At 50.9% G+C, this 18,450-nt stretch overlaps 1 protein-coding gene across 1 annotated transcript; it reads left to right on the top strand.

Moving 5' to 3' along the window:
- Positions 1–6,839: 6,839 nt before the first annotated feature.
- Positions 6,840–11,877, top strand: TSPO2 (translocator protein 2). The gene is made up of 4 exons (XM_052698407.1): positions 6,840–7,006; positions 8,423–8,635; positions 9,297–9,435; positions 10,466–11,877. The coding sequence occupies exons 1-4, from the start codon at positions 6,855–6,857 to the stop codon at positions 10,646–10,648; spliced, it is 687 nt and encodes a 228-aa protein (XP_052554367.1). The 5' UTR covers positions 6,840–6,854; the 3' UTR covers positions 10,649–11,877.
- The last annotated feature ends 6,573 nt before the right edge of the window (positions 11,878–18,450 follow it).

Raw genomic sequence — 18,450 nt, 5'->3', positions numbered from 1 at the left:
CTCCTTCTGGTGTCCTTTGCTGGGTGCTCGAGGTACCAGTGGGTGCATTGCAGATTCCCTTGCACAGATCTGCATGAGATGCTCAGCTTCCCCATTGGTTTAGGGAGAGCAAAGCTGCCTCCTCACAGCTTTGCCAGCACGAGGGAAGAAGGATCTGCTGCTGAATCCTGCTTTACCATCCCTGAGAGCTGGTGCTGTAGGGATGCAGGATGCAGCATGCTGTTGTCTGATCAGCAGCTCTTGTCCTGCCTCAAAATTTAGGACCTGTCCACACCTCAGGAAACAAGGAGGGCTGGAAATCACCAAAGAGATCTGTTACAGAGGAGGGTGGCAGGGTTCTCAGCTCTCAGTTACAACAGGTCTGTAACACACTCCAGCAAGTAAAGAGGAGACGTGTGTTGCTGCCAGAAACATCCAACAGGACGGAGGTGCTGCCCCTGCCCTGTGCTGGGAGCACTGGCAGACAGCACTGCCTGCTGCTGCTGTGAGGAGAAACCACACTGCTCGTGGTGATGGGATGCATGGCTGCTGCAGCACTGCATGGGGATGGCTTTGCTGTGTCAGCAGGCAGAGCAGCGTGGCTGTTATCTTCCAGCCGGCTTAGCAATGAATCCAAGAGGTTCAGCAGCTCCCATCCGCTGCTCTGCCCCATCCCACATTGCTGTGAATGAGTGTCCGTCAGGCAGAGCAGTGACAGTTCCTTTACCCTTGGCACGCCTGGCCTTGCAGTCTGTGCCTCTGACCGGTGGTGAGTTACACTGAGAGCTGGGGACGGGGACAGGACGTCCGCCAAGAGGACATGGGACCAGAAGGGGCTGCAGGGCCGGAGCCCCAGCCATGCTCATTTCTGCAGAATTAATCCTGGGGAATGCATATGTGAGCACAGGGAGGAGACAAGGGCTTTGGTCATGCACCGCTGCAAAAGGAGTAGGGCTCAGCCTCGCTGCGCAGCCAGCCAGCAGCAGGTGAGGCATCGCAGTGTAAATAAACATTTACCCTCCAGTTCCTGCTCTCTGTACACAGCCATATCACACAGTTGCTGCTTGGTGCTTTGCAGTGGGATTCGAGCAGGGCTGGAGCATCCCCGGCCACGCAGCAGGACCTGGCTGCCCTGCAGGCAAAGGTTAAACTTTAACAAAGGGTAAATGACCCCAATTAAAGAGCAAACTGCTCCCATAATCCACTTTGTGTCCTTCCCCAAAACCGGATCAAGCTCCTAATTAAATTAGCAGAAAAAAAAAAATAATAAGGCCACAATATTATTGAGGGATTTGCCTTTGGCCATTCAAATAGAATTGACCAGAATTTGAGCGCTGGTGGCAACCTAAACCCAGATCTGGCATTTGAGGCAGTCCTTGCCTCTAGAATCAGGTCAGGCTCTGGGCAGCCCTGAGCTGTGCCACTGTGCTGACAGGGATGCACTCCTTCCCTGGGCCTTGTCCCCATCCGCTCACCTCCTGTGTTGGTTCATCACCCATCTCTGGCATTGCACACAGAGGGAAGGAAGCAGCTTGGAGCTCCCAGCTGGAATGAGAGCAGGCGATGCACCAAGATGCTGTGATTGAGCAGAACTGGCACAGGCAGCTCTGACAGCAGCAGTGCAAACTGCTAAGCCAGTATCTATTTTTTCATGCTATCAATTGGCAGCAAGAGAGCTGGGCTCTTCTCATGCTCACTCCTTGTTCCCATATCCTCCCAACTTTCCCAGTGGGTGACCTGAAGTGAGGACAGCTCGAGAGCATGGCAGCGCTGATGGCAGGCAGAGGTGGGACCACTCCAGCAGCTGGGATGGTTCTGGCACGGATGTGCTCTGCTCTGCTGGTGCTTGCAGGCACAGAGCTGGAAATCTGGCACGGTGACTTCACATCTGTGATCCACCACTGAGACCCTCGTCGTCATGGGGATTCTGCAGGAACTCAGCTCTCTGGGATGGATATCTGCTGCAAAAGGAGGAACCTCTTCTGTCAAAGTTAGAAGAACCGGTTCAGCACAAAGGGAGCAGTGATTTCAGTTTTTACCTGTTCCAGTCACTGGAGGAGAGCATACCACAGCACTGTGTTCATACAGGTCACTTTCCAAATTCAAAGCTCTCTCTACCCTAAAACACTCTTATGTTTGCTCAAACCCCTCTGCATCATTTTGGCCTCCCAGATTGTCAGGGGAAGGACCCTGGCATGTGAGCTGATTGCACTTGGCTGGGGGGATTTACACCAGAGGGGTTGGTGGGCTTAGTTATTGCCAAAGGGAGGCTGAGGTCAGAAAGCTGAGAGAGGACAGAGCCTGCTGGCCCAGATAACCGCCTTTGAGCTGTGCAGCAGCACGTGAGCAGCACAAGACACTGATAAACTCCTCTTCTTTGCAATCATCTTGCAAGAGTTACACACCTGGGGAGGAACAGCCTCACTTATCAGTGCAGGTACGGGGCTGAGCTGCTGGAAAGGAGCTCTGCAGAGAAGGACCTGGGCGTCCTGGCGGCGAACCATCGGCTGCCCTGGTGGTTCCTTGGGGCACACGGCACAGAGCGCAGCCAGCAGGGTGAGGAGGCGCTGCTCCCCTCTGCTCTGCCCTGGGCTCCCCAATAAAGGGCAGACGTGGAGCTGCTGCGGAGGGGCTGCAGCGATGATCGGGTGCTGGTGATCTCCATTGGCTCCGTGCTGCTCCTCCATTCTGTGGTTCTGTGGCACACACGGAGCATTGCCCCCAGCCAAAGCACTGCGCTCCATCCCAGCCCAGCTGGCACCTCACTGCTGCCTGGGATAACCACAGCTGATGCTGCAGGTTGGTAGGGGCCATCATGCAAGGGAAGAAATGCTCCAGCTGCTCAGGAAGCCACTGAAAAGCCATCAGAGGAGCGACTCAGGAGAAGTTCTGCCTTTCTCCCACTCTCCAGCTGCCATCCCTCCTATCTCCCAAATGTTTTGATTTCTCTTTCTTTGCAAAGTTTTCTCTTTCTTTACTTGCTGCAGAATCCGTCTCTCTCTTTTCCCTTTGCTATGAGTTCCCTGGGGTCTCTGTGTTCTTTCACCTTTTCTCTTTCTATTTCTGTGAAAGACCGAAGTAATAAAGAGAATAAAGCAGTTGTTCTCCCAAACAAAAGTCTTCTCAAAGCACTGTTTGGATGCATGTTGACGGGTTCATAACGCTCAGCCAAATCATTTTGATCAAGAAGAAGCAGTTGCTGAAGTTTTCTGGCTGGAAATGGCATTTCTGTTAAAACAAGAGATGCTTGGATGCAATGACTCAGCCAGCTGGATCTTGGCCTTAAGTGAAAAAAAAAACCAAAACCACAAAGCCAATAAATGCAGATTTAGAGGCAGCGCTTCTTCCCAGGTCATGTGGAAGCCTCGAATTAATAAATCAGGATGGAAAATGGCTTCAACTGAAAATTCCAGGCAGCTGTTGCCCTTCCTCTTCATGCATAACCACCAGCAATAAACACTCTGCAGGCTGATTAATGCCCCCAGCAGCTCAGCAGACGCTGCCCCTGGGTTGGTGTTTCTGGCCCGCCGGGCTGCTGCTGCCTCCCCCAGCTCACTGCTGCTGCTCCCAGCCCTCAGGAAGGTCCCACAAGGAAACCCCCTCCCCAAACTTCTCAGGGGCGCAGCAGCACGTGGAGGTGAATTTGATTTGAGTGCATTGCTCCCAACTGCAGTAGGTTTTCTCAATTAACCCCACGTGTAGGAAGGACCTTGAGATGGGTGTCAAAGTGCATTTCTGGGGCGTTACAAAACCCTCTGGATGGGCTTCAAACCCGATATCCGTGACCTGATGCTAATCCCAGGGCTGAGATCGTGGCTTAGCGAGACAGAAGGAAGCAGCTGAGTTTGGGAGCTGCTAACCCAGCACCACACAGCAGCCTGCAGTGACTTTGCTGCAGATTCCTGCAGCTTTATTCTTGAGGCTGAGCCCTGGGGGTCTGCACCCCATCCCACCCGCACGCATCAGGGTGGCTCCAGGGATCTGGGGCTGAGCTGTGCAGGTCTCTGCTCTGCCGAGCAGGAATGGCAGCTCAGGGAGGTGAAGGCAGGGCGCTGCACGTCGCATTGGTGCTGGGCTCGGCCTGCGTGGTTATTAACGTGGTTAATTAACAAGGCTCAGCTAGAGCGCGCTAATTTGTTAAGCTGCATGGCTTAATTGCTTGCAGTCCTGTGCCTATCCCCACATTAAGCTCCTCGTAAAACAGACGGGGGCTGAGCTGCGTTTGCTTTTTTGACTGCCGGGTGCAACTTCTGCACGCAGATAAGGCAGAGCCGTTCCCCCAGGGTTATCGCTGTGATGCAGCCCCATCCAGCAGTTCACTGCACCGCTGCTGATGGGTGAGCAGTGCTGAGCTCCCCACCATGGAGAACTTACCCTGGAACTCGCTCCAGCCTTCTGGCCCACAAGCTGAGAGCCGTTGGGTTTTACACTGCACAAAGCGGCTCCCACGATGAGCTGTGGGCAGGCACCAGGAGCAGGCAGTGCCCGTGGGCACACAGTGCTTTATGGCACGCTGAAAACCACGCTTCAATGCTAAGAAAACTAGTGGATTATCGTTGTTACCGCTGCTATTTTTAATAGAATATCATTTCAATGTACAAACGGGCACAGAATCAGAGAATGGCTTGGGCTGGCAGGGACCTCGAGCATCACCACGTTCCAACTCCCATGTTTTACTCTGCAGTGCCAGAGCCAGCAGCTCTGAGCTGTTCACAGTGTGGCAATTGTCACAGATGTCCCTGCCCCACTCCGTCCCCACAGCAGCTCTCAGTCTCAGCACAGCAGACACAGCAGCCCAGCTTTATTGCTGGTGTAAATCAGAGGAGCTCCGCCGACCTGGTGGAGCATTGCAGATTTATGCCAGGAGCTGACCTGGCATCTCTATTTTCAAAACTAGGGCAGATTGAAATATGCTGCTTTTCGATAATATATTCAGGTTAACGGGGCTTTTGTATTTGAGCAATTAATCTTGCGTGGAATGGAAACCTCTTGGGACAACGTGAGAAGGTTGCTAAGAAGAGGAAAACAAATATGGTTGTGTAACTCTGCTCTCCTATGTCCCCTCTCTCATGAAAACATATTGCAGTGATACAACAGTGATCTAAAATCCAATAATAATATTACTTTAATATACAGAAGCATAGCAAGATGTAATATAGCAATGATTTTACTAAGAGGTAATTTTACAGTAATACAGGATGAGGTAATGTGACTCAAAGCAGAATTATTGGGACGTAAATCTGGGTAAGAAAAGAGAAACTCTTCTGTGCTAAAGGAAGGAAGGCTGCCCAGTTCACAGCCAGGCTTGTTCCTCCTGCAGTGCTGTGCACTCATGCTGGGGTCTGTGTGTGCCCAGGCTACACCAGGTTCCCCAAGCAGGCTGTGGATGCCCCGTGCCTGCAGGCATTCAAGGCCAGGCTGGATGTGGCTCTTGGCAGCCTGGGCTGCTGGTTGGTGACCTGCACACAGCAGGGGTTGGAACTGGATGAGCGCTGTGCTCCTTTGCAACCCAGGCCATTCTATGATCTGAAACCATTGACTTCATCAGCTGATTCACTCCATAGCAGACACTGTTTAGAAGCCCAGAGCAGTGGGTACCCCCACCCCAGGCTGTGACATCTCTGCCATGAGCCAGTCTGCTGTGATCCAGGGCAAATCTGTTCATTACCATTACCCTCTTCTTTGCTCTGAAGCTCAGGTAAGGCTGATACATCACTCACAGGGCTATATTTTCCCTCTTTGCATTTGCTCTTCTACTGTCATAACCTATCATCCCCCAACCTCACGAATTACCAAGACCTTCACGATTTGACGCCTAGCTTTTAATAATGCTTTCAGCATAATATACTACAAAATAACCAGGGGATTCCACTGCCTTGTGCCAAGCAGAAAGGCAATGGACATCCGTGCTCCAGTCCAGGGAAGGAGACGCTTCCAGCTACCAACTGCTCCAGCGTTTGCTGTGACTGTGCTGTCACCACCTCACACCAGCACTGGGAGCACTGGGAGCACTGGAGCTGCTCAGGGCTGTGCTGTGGCACACCTGCCTTGCAGCATGGCCTGAGCTCCCACATGAAGTAGCAGCAGCCTGTTGGGATGTGCAGCAGACTTCTGCTTGATGAACGCGCGTTGCATCTGTTCTTTCAGAGCAGTAATGATGCTGTACAAACACTGTCTCAATAGCACCGGGTTGATTTATGCTGGCTGAAAATCTACCCCCCTACCATGTGGGTTGTTGGTTTTTTTTGTCTTTTCTCCTTCCCTCCCCCTGAAAAATTCTCTTCGGAGCCCAATAAAACAGCAGCTCTCGGTGGTTCTGTTACAGCAGTAATACTGCATTCTGCCAGGAACCAGCAATGCTGCTCCTGGCCATGGAATTCAGGTAATGACCCATAACTGAAGTAAATTAGTGTTTAATTCCCCATCTCTCGCAGACAGCTTACTAATGGAAATTGATTTCCAGCTTTTTCCTTTTCCATTTAACATGCTCCTCTCACATCTTTATTTCAGATCCAAGTGCTTCTCGGTGACTTTCAGCCCAAGGGTGACCAGCGAGCTGTGCAGCAGCACCCAGCAGTGGCAAGGGCAGAGGTTCCCTGCAGGCACAGCAGATCCTGCCCACAGGAGCCCAACCTGAGATCCCCATTTGAAACACATCGGTGTAGCTCATATCCCTGCAGCACCCCCAGACTCCATGCTACCCCAGGCCTGATCCTCATCCGTGTCTCTCACGCAGCTCACCAGCACCGCACGCCTTGCGCCTTGGCGCCGTGCTCTGCCCGCACATCACCCCGAGCATCGTTGCAGCGTCAGCCCAGGGCCAGGCGGTGCACGCAGGGCCCCTCTGGGCTCTGTGTAATCTGACCCACGCAGCGATGCGCACACACCCCTTTTCTCTGCTATTTGGGCAAAACTCAACGGCCCCTCCTCGTTCCCCTCCTCGCACAGCAGCAGCAGCGCAGGCAGAAGCCGGCCTCGGATGCCCGACCTTTCTCCTTCGCACGGCACAGACGGGCGGTGAGAGACGGTAAGGCTTTACGGCTCAAGCCCCACGGAGGCAAACTGAGATATCCAAGCAACGCCGTGCTGCCCGCAGCCCTTCTGCAGCGTGTCGGGCAGCCTGGCTGGTGCTGGTTTACACTCCCAAAGCAGGAGCGACAGCTTGCTTCTGCCTGCTCGCTTCTCTCCCTCCAGAGACACATTAATAGTGCTATAAATTGTCTGGTGAAGGAATTGTTGGTGGCAGACGGCGTCGGGGGCATTTGTTCCTTATTGACATACAGACTGGCTGATGTGAGCTTCTAAAGAGGAAAGCTCTGCAGCGTGATGATGATAATAATAACCATTAGCACAGGCAATAGCAAAGCCTTGGTTGTGAGTTAGAATGCTGCACAGATGAGCAGATCGGTCCTGCCCTTCTGCTCCCTGCATCCCCAGCCTGTGCTCTGAGCACCAGGGCTGTTTGTGTGCCTCCTTCTCTCTCCTTGCACTGCTAAAAGCAATCTCCCCAAGTGCATCTGCTCAGGTGCATTACGTGCTTCTGCTGACAGCACTGAGCTGCTGTGCTCCTGGAGAATCCTTTATCTCCAATGAATGCTAATTCAGCTTCAGTTCCTCAATGGAGCAAAGTGGAGGCGAACACAGGCAGATGGAGGAAGGGCACGAGGCTGTCAGGTTCACAGCCCTCCTGAGGATAACAGCAGGGGAATGAAATGCTGGATGCCATCCTTCCCAGAGCTGTTTTGTGTTGGAAAGGTGATTGTTAAATATATGTTCCTTTCATGCAAACAGGTCGTGGTTAGACTGTGAGCAAACTAAGAAACCTGTGCCTCAGCTTACCTGTTAATGGAGGCAAGAATTCTGCTTCTGTCTGCTAGGGCTGCAGGGGGGATTAAAAGAGGTTCATTGAGAATTTAATTTACTGTTAGGACACTGTCTTGTTGCAGACCTCAATTAAAATACAAATCCATGGCAAAAAGTGAGATGAAGTCAGAATGGATGGGGTTTTCTAGACATGATCTGTCTGGGTTTTCATATTCAGAATGGCATGCAGAGGAGAGATAACAGCTCTGCTGAGACGTGTGGGCTCTGTGAGCACACACAGTTGTGCGCTGTCTGACTTCAGCATTCAGAGGAGGAATGATAAAAGTAACTGAAGCCTTGTCTGCTAAGAATATAAGCACCTCAGGTGAACCCTGCCACACAGAGCTTGTAAGAGCCCAGAAAATAATGCAGGAGCCACTTTACTCGGCAGATCAAGGGGAAAATGTAACCACGGCAGAAATAATTACCCCTACTTCACAGCCTGGGCAGAGGGAAGTCAGTAGCAATGCTGAATACAAATTAAACACTTACCCACTAAAGCGGGGTGTGGGCAACGAGCGGAAAAGATCAAAGCAAGAAAAAGCGATTTCCAAACTGATGATCAATTGCTGTTTTTAAGCCACAATAGGCAACAGAGCACTGCACGTCACCAGGGAAGGATGTGGGCTTACACCGTAGGTTTTACCGTCCTGCCGCACGTCGGGGGTTTCCTCGGCTGGTTCATCAATAGGAAAGAAACTCCTGTTTGGTACGAGAAGCTGAAAAAGCCCTCATGGTGCCCACCCCGCAAAATGTTCCCCGTTGCTTGGACCGTCCTGTACACCGGAATGGGGTAAGTGCTGCACGGCCCCCGGCTCGTCACGCTTCTTCAGGTGCAACATTGCAAACTCTTCAGTTTGCCTTAATACTCCTTTTCCGGGTCAGCAGGGCAGGGCAGGTATGCTGATTCCCAGCAATGGGAATTCCCAGCTGTTAGCCTTGCACTCACGCTGGGGTCTGTGTGTGCCCAGGCTGCACCAGGTTCCCCAGGAGGCTGTGGATGCCCCATCCCTGCAGGCATTCGAGGCCAGGCTGGATGTGGCTCTGGGCAGCCTGGGCTGCTGGTTGGTGACCCTGCACACAGCAGGGGGTTGAAAGGAGATGATCGTTGTGGTCCTTTTCAACCCAGGCCGTTCTGTGGTTCTATGAAGCTGAGCTGCCTTCTGAGCTGAGCTCCTCAGCTTTTGCTCCAGGCTGTGCTTCAGGCTGCGCACAGCCCACCCTCAGCACTGTGATAGGACACCAATAACAGCCGCTGCTCTGGGGAAATCCTGTGAGCCACGCAGGTGTGGGAGATGAGAGGACTGAGAGCAGCAAGGGGTGCAGATGCAGCAGCTGTGCAGATACAGCAGTCGTGCAAACCTCTGCTGCAAATCTTGTGTGAGGAGTTTGTCTACATGATGGATTTACTCACTGTGGGACAGCAAAGCACTGACGAGTTTCCCTCTTCACAGCTACGCCTCCTACCTGATCTGGAACGACCTGGGTGGCTGCAGCAGCAAAGCTATCGTCCCGCTTGGCCTCTATGGGGCTCAGCTGGCCTTGAACTGGGCTTGGCCTCCCTTCTTCTTTGGTGCTCGTAACCTGAAGATGGTAATGTATCCTGGACACCCTGCTGGGTGTTTGGGGCCTCTTTGGAGAGTTTCTACCTAGAATTACGCAACTGTAAAGAAAGCTGCAGGAAGAGCTTTTGCTCTGTTATAATTAATGCTGCACCTGGCTCTAGGCAATGGTATCAGCCCCCTCCACTCCTCACCCTGCTCCTGTCCCTCTGATAGCAGATCCTACCAGAGCAGGGCGGGAGATTCAAAAGTCAATAGCCCAGCTGTTGCATCTCCCTGTTAAGGACTCGGGGTGGCAGATAAGTCCTTCTGAGAGACACACCCTGCCCAAGCCAGCAGCAAAGCAGCATCCCTGGGGGAGGGAACAGTAGCTGTGCTTATCGAGCAGTACAACACAACACAGTGTGCATAGCAGAGCCTTTAGGAGGATATGCGTGAAGGTATGGCAGCGTGGCAGAGCTGGGCACGTGCTGGACTCAAGAAGCATTTATCTGAACATCAGAGGCACAGATTGGCATGTTTCCATCTCAGCTTTGTCACCCTGTTGATGAAATGTACATTTAGAAAGTGATAGCAGCCATTGGTACTGATGAGCATGTTTCTGATGCACCCACATAGGCATTATCAGTAGAAGGGCCGCTGAGCAGTGTATTAATCTGTGAAACCTGATAACAAACAAAACAACGGCACTGCTCTCACTCCTGGTTTGGTCTCACTCATTTGAGTCCAGAGCCGAGGTCTTAGGGCTCATGATCAGCCCAGCTGAATCCTCAGCGTGAAGTCTCCCTGGTTGCTATTCCTTCTCCCAACCTCCATGGCTGTGGATGCTCCCGTTCCTGGAGGTGTTCAAGGCCAGTTGGATGGGGCCCTGGGCAGCCTGGGCTGCTATGAAATGGGGAGGTTGGTGGCCCTGCATGTGGCAGGGGGTTGGAGCTTCACGATCCTTGAGGTCCATCCCAACACGGGCCATCCTGTGATGACCTGTAGCAGGAGGGCTTTTCGTCTTGCTGTATGTTCCCAAGAGGAAGAACAACAATAATTTTCTTCTGTCTGCTCTGCAGGCGCTGATCGACATCCTGTGCTTGGACAGCCTGGCCATCGGCACCGTGTGCTCCTGGTACCGCATCAACAAGGTGGCAGCGCTGCTGATGCTGCCCTACCTGGGCTGGCTGGCCATGGCAACCTGCCTGACCATCCGTATCTGGAAGGACAACCCTGAGCAAAAGGCAGGAAAGAGCGAATAAGAGCAGGAGCGAAATGAAGGCGTTTGTGAAACTGCGCCAAGATCTGATAATTTCTGGGGTTTACTTTTGGATAGGCAGAACACACCTCCTCCTCCCATCTTCATCGTGGTTGTGCAAGGGAGAGGTGTCCACAGACACCTGTGTGCTTTTGCACAGCAGTCGTGCAGCTTTGGGAACTTTCTTTCCAACACTGCTGAGGTTTTGGGGCTGCAGCAGTATGGAGATCTTACTGCTATCAGGCCAAACTGCACGAGCCAAATTAGGATCTCTTGATACCAGTGAAGTTCAGGGTAGCAGCCCAGGGCCTCCTTCTGTCCTGCTACCATTCCCTCAAAACAGAAACTGTTCACACGTGGTAAATCCCATCTCTTCTGGACCAAATAAAAATGCCCTCCACTGATGCACACCCATTTTTAAGAGCCTGTATTTTTGCTATTCTTGCTGTTGCTTCATTTTCACGTGTCACCTGGTTTGTGCTTTATACCATTAACTTCTTATATATCAGCTCTTGAGCAGGCAGTAATCTGTCTTGCTCTGCTGCAGAAAGAAACTGGGCACTTTGACTTCTATTTGTGGAGCACTGCATTGCTGAGTGTGTTGCTCCAAGATAAAGAAGCAATGATTAGAATGCAAGTGCTTGTCCCAAGAGAAAATACCTCTATTCCACCTCTGTGTGCTACTCCTTACCGAAAGGCTGATATCAATGCCTTGGGTGGGTGAGAGGACACAAAAACAGACAGAAAGCCCTTAAAATGTTGGTTTGCTCAAGTACAGAAACACAAGATTTTTCTTTAAAATGCAAAAACTTGCTGACAGCGCTCTGAAAGGTGTAATTACAGGTATCTCATCTCACAGAATTTCCATTCCCTCAATATTATTGCTCAGGAAAGGCTAAAATAAGAGCATCCCTAGAGAAACAGCACCAAGCCATGCCACAAAGCCAGGCATGAAAGGAGAACGAACAAGCCCTTGTCCATCCTTTATTCTGGCTCTTGCACTGATCTTCAACCTGAACCTCAAAAATGTTGTGTTCTACACAAAATATTTACTACTATTTTTTCAATCAATAGAAATAATTTATGGGAAGAAAAGTGTCAGGGAATCTTCTTTCTGGCAGCTGACTGTAGGTTCAGGTGCGTGGGTTTATTTGCAAAGGTTTGGGAATGTAAAATAAATCGTGTTTGCTTGCAATAAAATGGAGAATAAATAAACACAAGTTATTCTTGTTTCACCAGTTTGGCATTAGGTTTGCAAAAGGGATCTGAAAAACTCAAAGGATCCCATCTGGAGTCCATAGGCTGCGCCCAGGCCCTCAAAAGAAGGGATCAGCAGCAGAGCTGAAGGCAGCCTCATTCCTGAGCGTGTTTTAAGGGCAAATGGGCTGAATGTTCTTGTGCCCAACAACTGCAAGAGGAAGAGCTGGGTGCTCAGCATGGCAGGAAGATAAGGCCAAGAGAAACAAACAGCAGCAGCTGAGCACAGACAACATTTGTGCTGCTTTTTGGAAATCTGGCCACGGATCTTGTTCTGTCAATTTGATCCCATCCATTTCCTCCATTGCAGCTGAAGGACACCTTCATTCAGGGCTGCTGCGAGCGTTCTGTCATCTCTGGAGTAAAAGCTGCGTGAGAGCAGGGCATTGAGCAGACGTGATTGTCAGCTAAAGTAGGGCCATAAAGCACAAAGCAAGCAGCAGCAGAAAGATCATAAGCCAATTACAAACAAACAAACAAGCAAAACAATACCATGTGCTTCTGGGCTTTATCTAACTGCATGCTACTCATCTTATTTACAGCAAAGGACAGGAGGACATACATTATTTCTCCCTAAAAAGAAAGTAATATCTGGGCTGGAGATTCAATTCGGTGGAGTTAGGAACGATTGGGGGCATCTGAGCACCGTTACGCCTCTGCTCTCCTGGTTAGCAGCCTCGAGGAGCAGAGCAGAGCCATCTAGCGCAGCAGGAAGGATAAGGCAAGTCCTCGCAGCGCTCCGGCCTCTGCAGAGAGGAGGAACATCACTTAAATTACGTGTAAGCTGGTGAACTGCTCTTGAATCGGCACAAAACTGCAATGCTTAATAACACGTCCAAATTCAATACCTGGACACCTATTTGGACATTCTTCAGAATTCCCCCTCTTTTCCCTTCTCCCTAATTTTTATTTCCTGTTAAGGTAAAGTAATACCTTGAATTAAATAGGATTGACTTTTATGAATATTCATATTTGCCCTCCCCATTTTCACCGCTGGCTTCTTTATTGCAGTTCTCCCTTCCAGTCCACCTATAATGCACCAGTAGCTTCTCTGATGCTTGCAGTTTCTTGCAGGCAGCAAAGCCAGCAAGTGCTCCCATGTGTAATGCATACGATTACAAGAAATCAATTGACAAACTTAAATTCAGCAAAGCACCCTCTTGTATTAATATTTAAAGCATCATTTAGTGTATTTACCACTTAAACAACTATGCTAAAACCCTTTGCATTAGAATAACGTTAATGATGTTTCAAAGTCAGCCATCCAGAAAATCTCTTCTGTTGTGCAGTGCAGAGCAAAACCAGCCTGTCCTCATGGCCTGGTTTTCTATTACTGCTACCCTGTGGATCTCGTGCTGCTGACCACCCAGGAGGGGAGTAAACTCTTCAAAAGGGCTGACAATAGCAGGACTAGGGGAAATGGATCCAAGTTGAGGGAGAGAAGATTTAGGTTGGATGTTAGGGGGAAGTTCTTTACAAGGAGAGTGGTTAGGCCCTGGAACGGGCTGCCCCGGGAGGTTGTGGATGCCCCGTCCTTGGACGTGTTCAAGGCCAGGTTGGACGGGGTCCTGGACAACCTGATCTGAATGTGGATGTTTGGTGGCCCTGCTGGGCAGGGGGATTGGAACTACATGATCCTTGAGGTCCCTTCCAACCCTGGTGATTCTGTGATTCTGTGATTCTGGAATCGCGACAGCTGGAAGAAGCACGTGGCAACACAGCATCCTCCTGCAGACCTGGGCTACCGTCAAATCAAAGGGAAGAGGAAAGAGAACCCAGAAAGATGCAAGAAATCCAAACCGTGCCTTGGAGCCTGACCTGCCAAAACTTGTGAAATTTTGCCTCTAAGAGGAGATTTCACTGGAGGTGCCATGGGGTTGAGCTCAGGGCCCTCCTCCCTGCCATTCTCTGTCCGAGGGGCTTTTTTTCCCCAGCCCATCTGCAAGGAGCATGGAGGAATTTTGCCTGAGCCAAAACAAACAAAGGCAGCCGGCAGGCTGGATCCACGTCGCCTTGGTGGCTATGCAAGGTGCTCGTCCAGCCCCCTAAATTAGCCTATGGAATGGATACCATATCCCACCCCAGTGTCAGGGAACATTCATAGCACACCGCAGGACATGTCGTGGTCTACATGGCTCAAGCAGTGACTCAGACAAAGGCCATGCATTCGTGGCAGTTTTCGCAGGGTCGTGGCATTTAGAGAAGAGCCACCTCTCAGATCTCCATGTCCAGGGATGATCCTTCTCTCCAGGCTTCAGCCAGTCTGTCCAGAAAGACATTTTCAATACGAAACCAATTGTACACTTGATCTGAGCCCACAGGGCACATCCTCTGCCTGCTGGATACGCAGTATTTGTCCACAAATAAAATCTTGCTGCGCCTTTCCATCCAGCCCCTTTCTCCAACCCTTCCTCATTCAATAATTTACTAGCTGTTCCAGAAAACACTCTGGCTTCAGCAGGGAGGAACTTAAATTGACTCGCTGGTGTCTGGAGCTATGTTAAAATAGAGAGTGAAATGTTAGAAAGAATTTGCTGCTGTGTGTAAACTTCAGTGAGCTGATGACAGGCCAGCAGCCCTCCCACAGCCTCTCGTTAGCGCTGGGAGGAGCAGAGCATCAATTCCCAGGGCTCTGAGCACCCACGGCTGGGGCTGCTCCCAGCAGCAAGGAGGTTGTGCTGCCTGGAGTTGGCCTTAACTTCCAGTTGGACTTTGAGTTAATTGGGCAAGCAGCAGCGCCTGCCCAGTAACACTCCTTCTCAGCCCTACAGGAAAGCAGTAATGGCCGTGTGTGCTGGGGATCGTAGCCAGGGACGTCTAGGGCTCAGATGTGAAGAGAAAGCGGGCGAGGAGGTGAGAGCATCCCTTCTCTCTGCTTGCACCATGGCTCGTTTCAGCTGAGGTATTGCTCTTTTCACAGCACTGCCCAGAGGGGCACTGCTCAGGTTGAACCTTGTGGGATTCTGCAGCAGCTGACGTCTGTGTTTTCCTACCCCTTCTCTTAAAACTTGGCAGTGCAGTCCTGCAGTGCAATGAAAGGGGCAGGTGAGGGCCTCCAGGGGCTGAAGGAAGGAAAGCTGCCTCCGCACATCACTGTCAGCGAGTGTTTATTTATTTATCACGTAACGGTAGTTACAGCCGGAAAAAGCAGGAGGGGGATGGCTGCCAGACAATGTATCTAGGGAGATGTTTTGTTACTGCCACCAGCTGTCCCTTTGGAATAGAGAGCACATCTCAGCCATGACTCACACAGCCAGTGTCTTATTTCACTCTCACATCTATCCAGAAATGTTCCTCCAGCCCAAGAATGCAATAAAAGCCTCCTTTTCCTGGCAAGGACTTCCACTGCCAGGTCTCTTCCACTGCCCCTTTGTGATCAGCACAGAGCAGCCATTTCAACAGCAGTAAAGCTGCTCGGGCTGCAATTAAGAGGACAAGCAAATAACCTGCTGGGCAGACAGGTCAAGGGATTACAATACTCTCCTTGTCAGATACTCGTTCAAGATGAGAAAGGGGAAAAAAAAAAACCCATCAGATTGTTCCCACATGTCTCTAAAATCAGTGGGAAAAGTGCTCTGTATTTGGAGGGACCCATGATCAGATCTTAATACCTGAGACGTGAGCCAAGCCAGAGCGCAGCCTCCAGAACAGAGCTCAGCCTTCCCTTGCTGGCTGTCCCCTGCCGGCAGCTTTCCCAGCTCTTCAAGTCCTACTGCAGGGTTGGTGACTTTGAGGTCTATTCCTCCTCTTTATTCACAGCTCTGATCGGGCATTCTGGCCTCGATGCCCCAACAAGGGGAAGCACAGGGGGACGGGCTGCCAGATGTTGTAGGACACATCTTTCACAGGATGGAGAACGGGCTGAGGCAGGAAACCACAGCCTGGGTTTGCGCCGCTGAGAGGGAAGCAGCTGAAGGGCCCGTCCAGTCCTGCAGGGTCGGGTCCCTCCGCGGGAGCTTTCCCCACAAGCGAAGTGCAGCTGCTGAAGATTTACTGAAGAGGGAACAGTCCTCCCCTCCCTGCATCCAGCAGGGAGAGGCACAGGGTTCTGCTGGAGGTGAGCAGGATTTGGCCTCTGCTCTCAGCCTGCTGTGAGCTTTGAGGTGCTTGCAGACCTCCTGCGCTTTGCGGCCACGTAGCCGTTCTGCTGCGCAGGGTTCTCAGAGCTGCATGAACTTCACAGGCAACAAAATAAAGCATGGAATCAGTGAGGAGAGGAAGGGTGAAGGAAGCCTGGGTAACAACGCCTGTTGGGAAGCGCAGTGATTTTAGCCGAGTGCTGCTGGGAGGTCCTGACGTGAGGACGGCTGCAACCCGGACCCCCAGCACTCCTGTTCCATAACGTCTGATGGGGAAAGAATTCCATCAGTGGCTCCAGCCATCAGCTCCATGCGTGGATGCCCCTGAACACACGCACAACTTCAGGGGAATTAGGGTCATTTAAAAACAACTGAATACAACCGATCAAAGCTTTCATTCCTAAGGCTCTAATGCAAAATGTCAGCTCGACAGCAGCTCGGTGGTGTCCCTTTATATTTTTGGCACAGGCAGACTCTGCAGGGGGGTGGATTGTGACTATTTAGTGCACTGCCCTAGATGGAGCTGTGAAGCAGCTGGGGAAGGGCTGGATAGAGGTAGAGTCTCGGTGCCACATTCCAGAGATTAGATAGGAGCTCTGCCCTGAGCTCTGCGGAGGGGCCAGGCCAGTGAAAGCTAAGGCTGCAGGAAAGATGGGACCTTAACAGTCAAGAGCTTCCAGAAATAAAAAAAGAAAAGTGGGTCAGAGTGAAGAAGGGTGCGTTTAACATACAGGGGGAAGACAGAGACAAGCTGTCAGTCATTAAGAGAGGATCCCCATCCCCAAAAACACTCCCAAAATGTCAGAGGTGAGAGTAACTGGACAGGGGAGCTGGAATCTGAGCGTAGTTACCAGGCAGAGCAAAAACACTACACTTGCTCTCCAGGAAAGTATTTCCAGCTTAAAAATAAATAAAATTTTGCACCAGGAAAATATATGTTCCACGGATAGGATGTCTTGGAACGTCTCAAATCCTTCACTGCGCTGCTGTCACAAAACTCCATGCCAGCCATCACATAAACAACTTTCTCATCACTAGCAAACAGAGGAGTGAAGGGGTGGGTGGTGCGCCCTGTCCCCAGAACACATTTCAGTGATGCTGTTAGTGAAGAACTACAAAAGGTATTGTGATTCTCACAGTGCAGAAAGCCAAGCTAGCAAGGGGCTTGATAAAGCAGCCAGAAGGCAAACTATCTGCCCAGCAGCACAAGTTCATCCCTTTGTGGTGGTGCACAGCCTGTAAAGCTGTAGGAGAGCTGGCGATGGGGGAACCACAGGTGTGAGATGAAAGCAGGTGCTCACATCTCTGATTCCTACACAGAGCAGCCTGTCCTCCTCAAAGCTGTTTCCCGCTAACGTAGCCTGAATGTTCGATACAGCACAACATTTCATCTTCATCTAAATCATGACAGAGGGCTCCTGGGTGCAGAACCCAGGATGCTGGAGCTTTGATTTCCAATGTGCTTTGGCTAAAACTTTTGTTCTGCATCACTACACGCCTCCCATTCACCCCACTTCATGTCACAGAAAAGTTTCTCTGAGAAAGGCATGCTCAGGTTTTCACCAGGCTTGGCTCACATGGGATTGATACAAACTTTGATTAAACTGTGAGAAGAATTTCACATCATTCTGCACTTCTGAAGAGAGAATCCTCCCAAACTGAACATACAAACCCCTTTTCACAGCTCACGGGAAGCCCAGACAAACCCTGAGTATCCTTCCAAGCCACCACAGCCTCTTTGAGAGATCTGCTTGACACACTGCTGAGCAAAGCAAACACCCAAAGCTTGTGTCAATAGAATCTCTGTAGTCCTCATTTCTTTTATGAAGGACGGGTTCCACACCCACAATAGTTCAGAGCAATCACAATAAGCACTTCACCACAATGCCTCCAAGTGCTCTGTCCTTGGCACGCAGCTCACACCAGTCCCACTAAGTGCTGCCTCACCTCCAGGTCTGCACACACGTTTATCATCACGGCTCACAGCCTGTCTGATTCTTTGGCTCCTGTGCAATCACTCATCCGACATCTGCATCCCCTGCAGAAGCAAAGGGGAAAGAAACAGAGGAACCCTGCAAGAATCTCTAAGGCAACAGGCTTTCAAAATCCGTACTCTTATCTAGCAGTGTCATCACTCTTGGAGTGCTAAGCATTTTTTAAATATTCAGCCAAAGAAGAGAAAAAATAGAGAACAATGTGCTCAGCACGTGGAATTGGAACTGTCCTGCACCCCAAATACCCACTGTGAATTATCAGCCTAACAACATCTGGAACAAACTTCTGGCTTCAATTCGCACCGACACCATCTGTAACACTAACTTCAACAAGCTCCAATTTGGGATTTCATTCTCCTGGAAGAGCAGGGGAAGGAAAGGCAATTTCTTGCTCTGGGCGCTCCAGGTGGCTCTCAGGGCCAAATCCACAACAATGGGGATTTTCCAGCAAACCAAAGGGGATTGCCACTCTCCCC

This window comes from Tympanuchus pallidicinctus, unplaced genomic scaffold (assembly GCF_026119805.1).
Source record: "Tympanuchus pallidicinctus isolate F22 unplaced genomic scaffold, pur_lepc_1.0 scaffold32, whole genome shotgun sequence".
Classification (NCBI taxonomy): Eukaryota; Metazoa; Chordata; class Aves; order Galliformes; family Phasianidae; genus Tympanuchus; species Tympanuchus pallidicinctus.
This window is presented reverse-complemented; position numbering and strand designations above follow the sequence as displayed.

Bases quoted from the DNA above. Each gene is read 5' to 3' on its own strand.
- TSPO2 (XM_052698407.1), top strand. From the start codon at position 6,855: ATGCGCACACACCCCTTTTCTCTGCTATTTGGGCAAAACTCAACGGCC. The intron at 8,636-9,296 runs GTAAGTGCTGCA...CCCTCTTCACAG, and splicing joins GTCCTGTACACCGGAATGGG to CTACGCCTCCTACCTGATCT. The intron at 9,436-10,465 runs GTAATGTATCCT...TCTGCTCTGCAG, and splicing joins GTGCTCGTAACCTGAAGATG to GCGCTGATCGACATCCTGTG.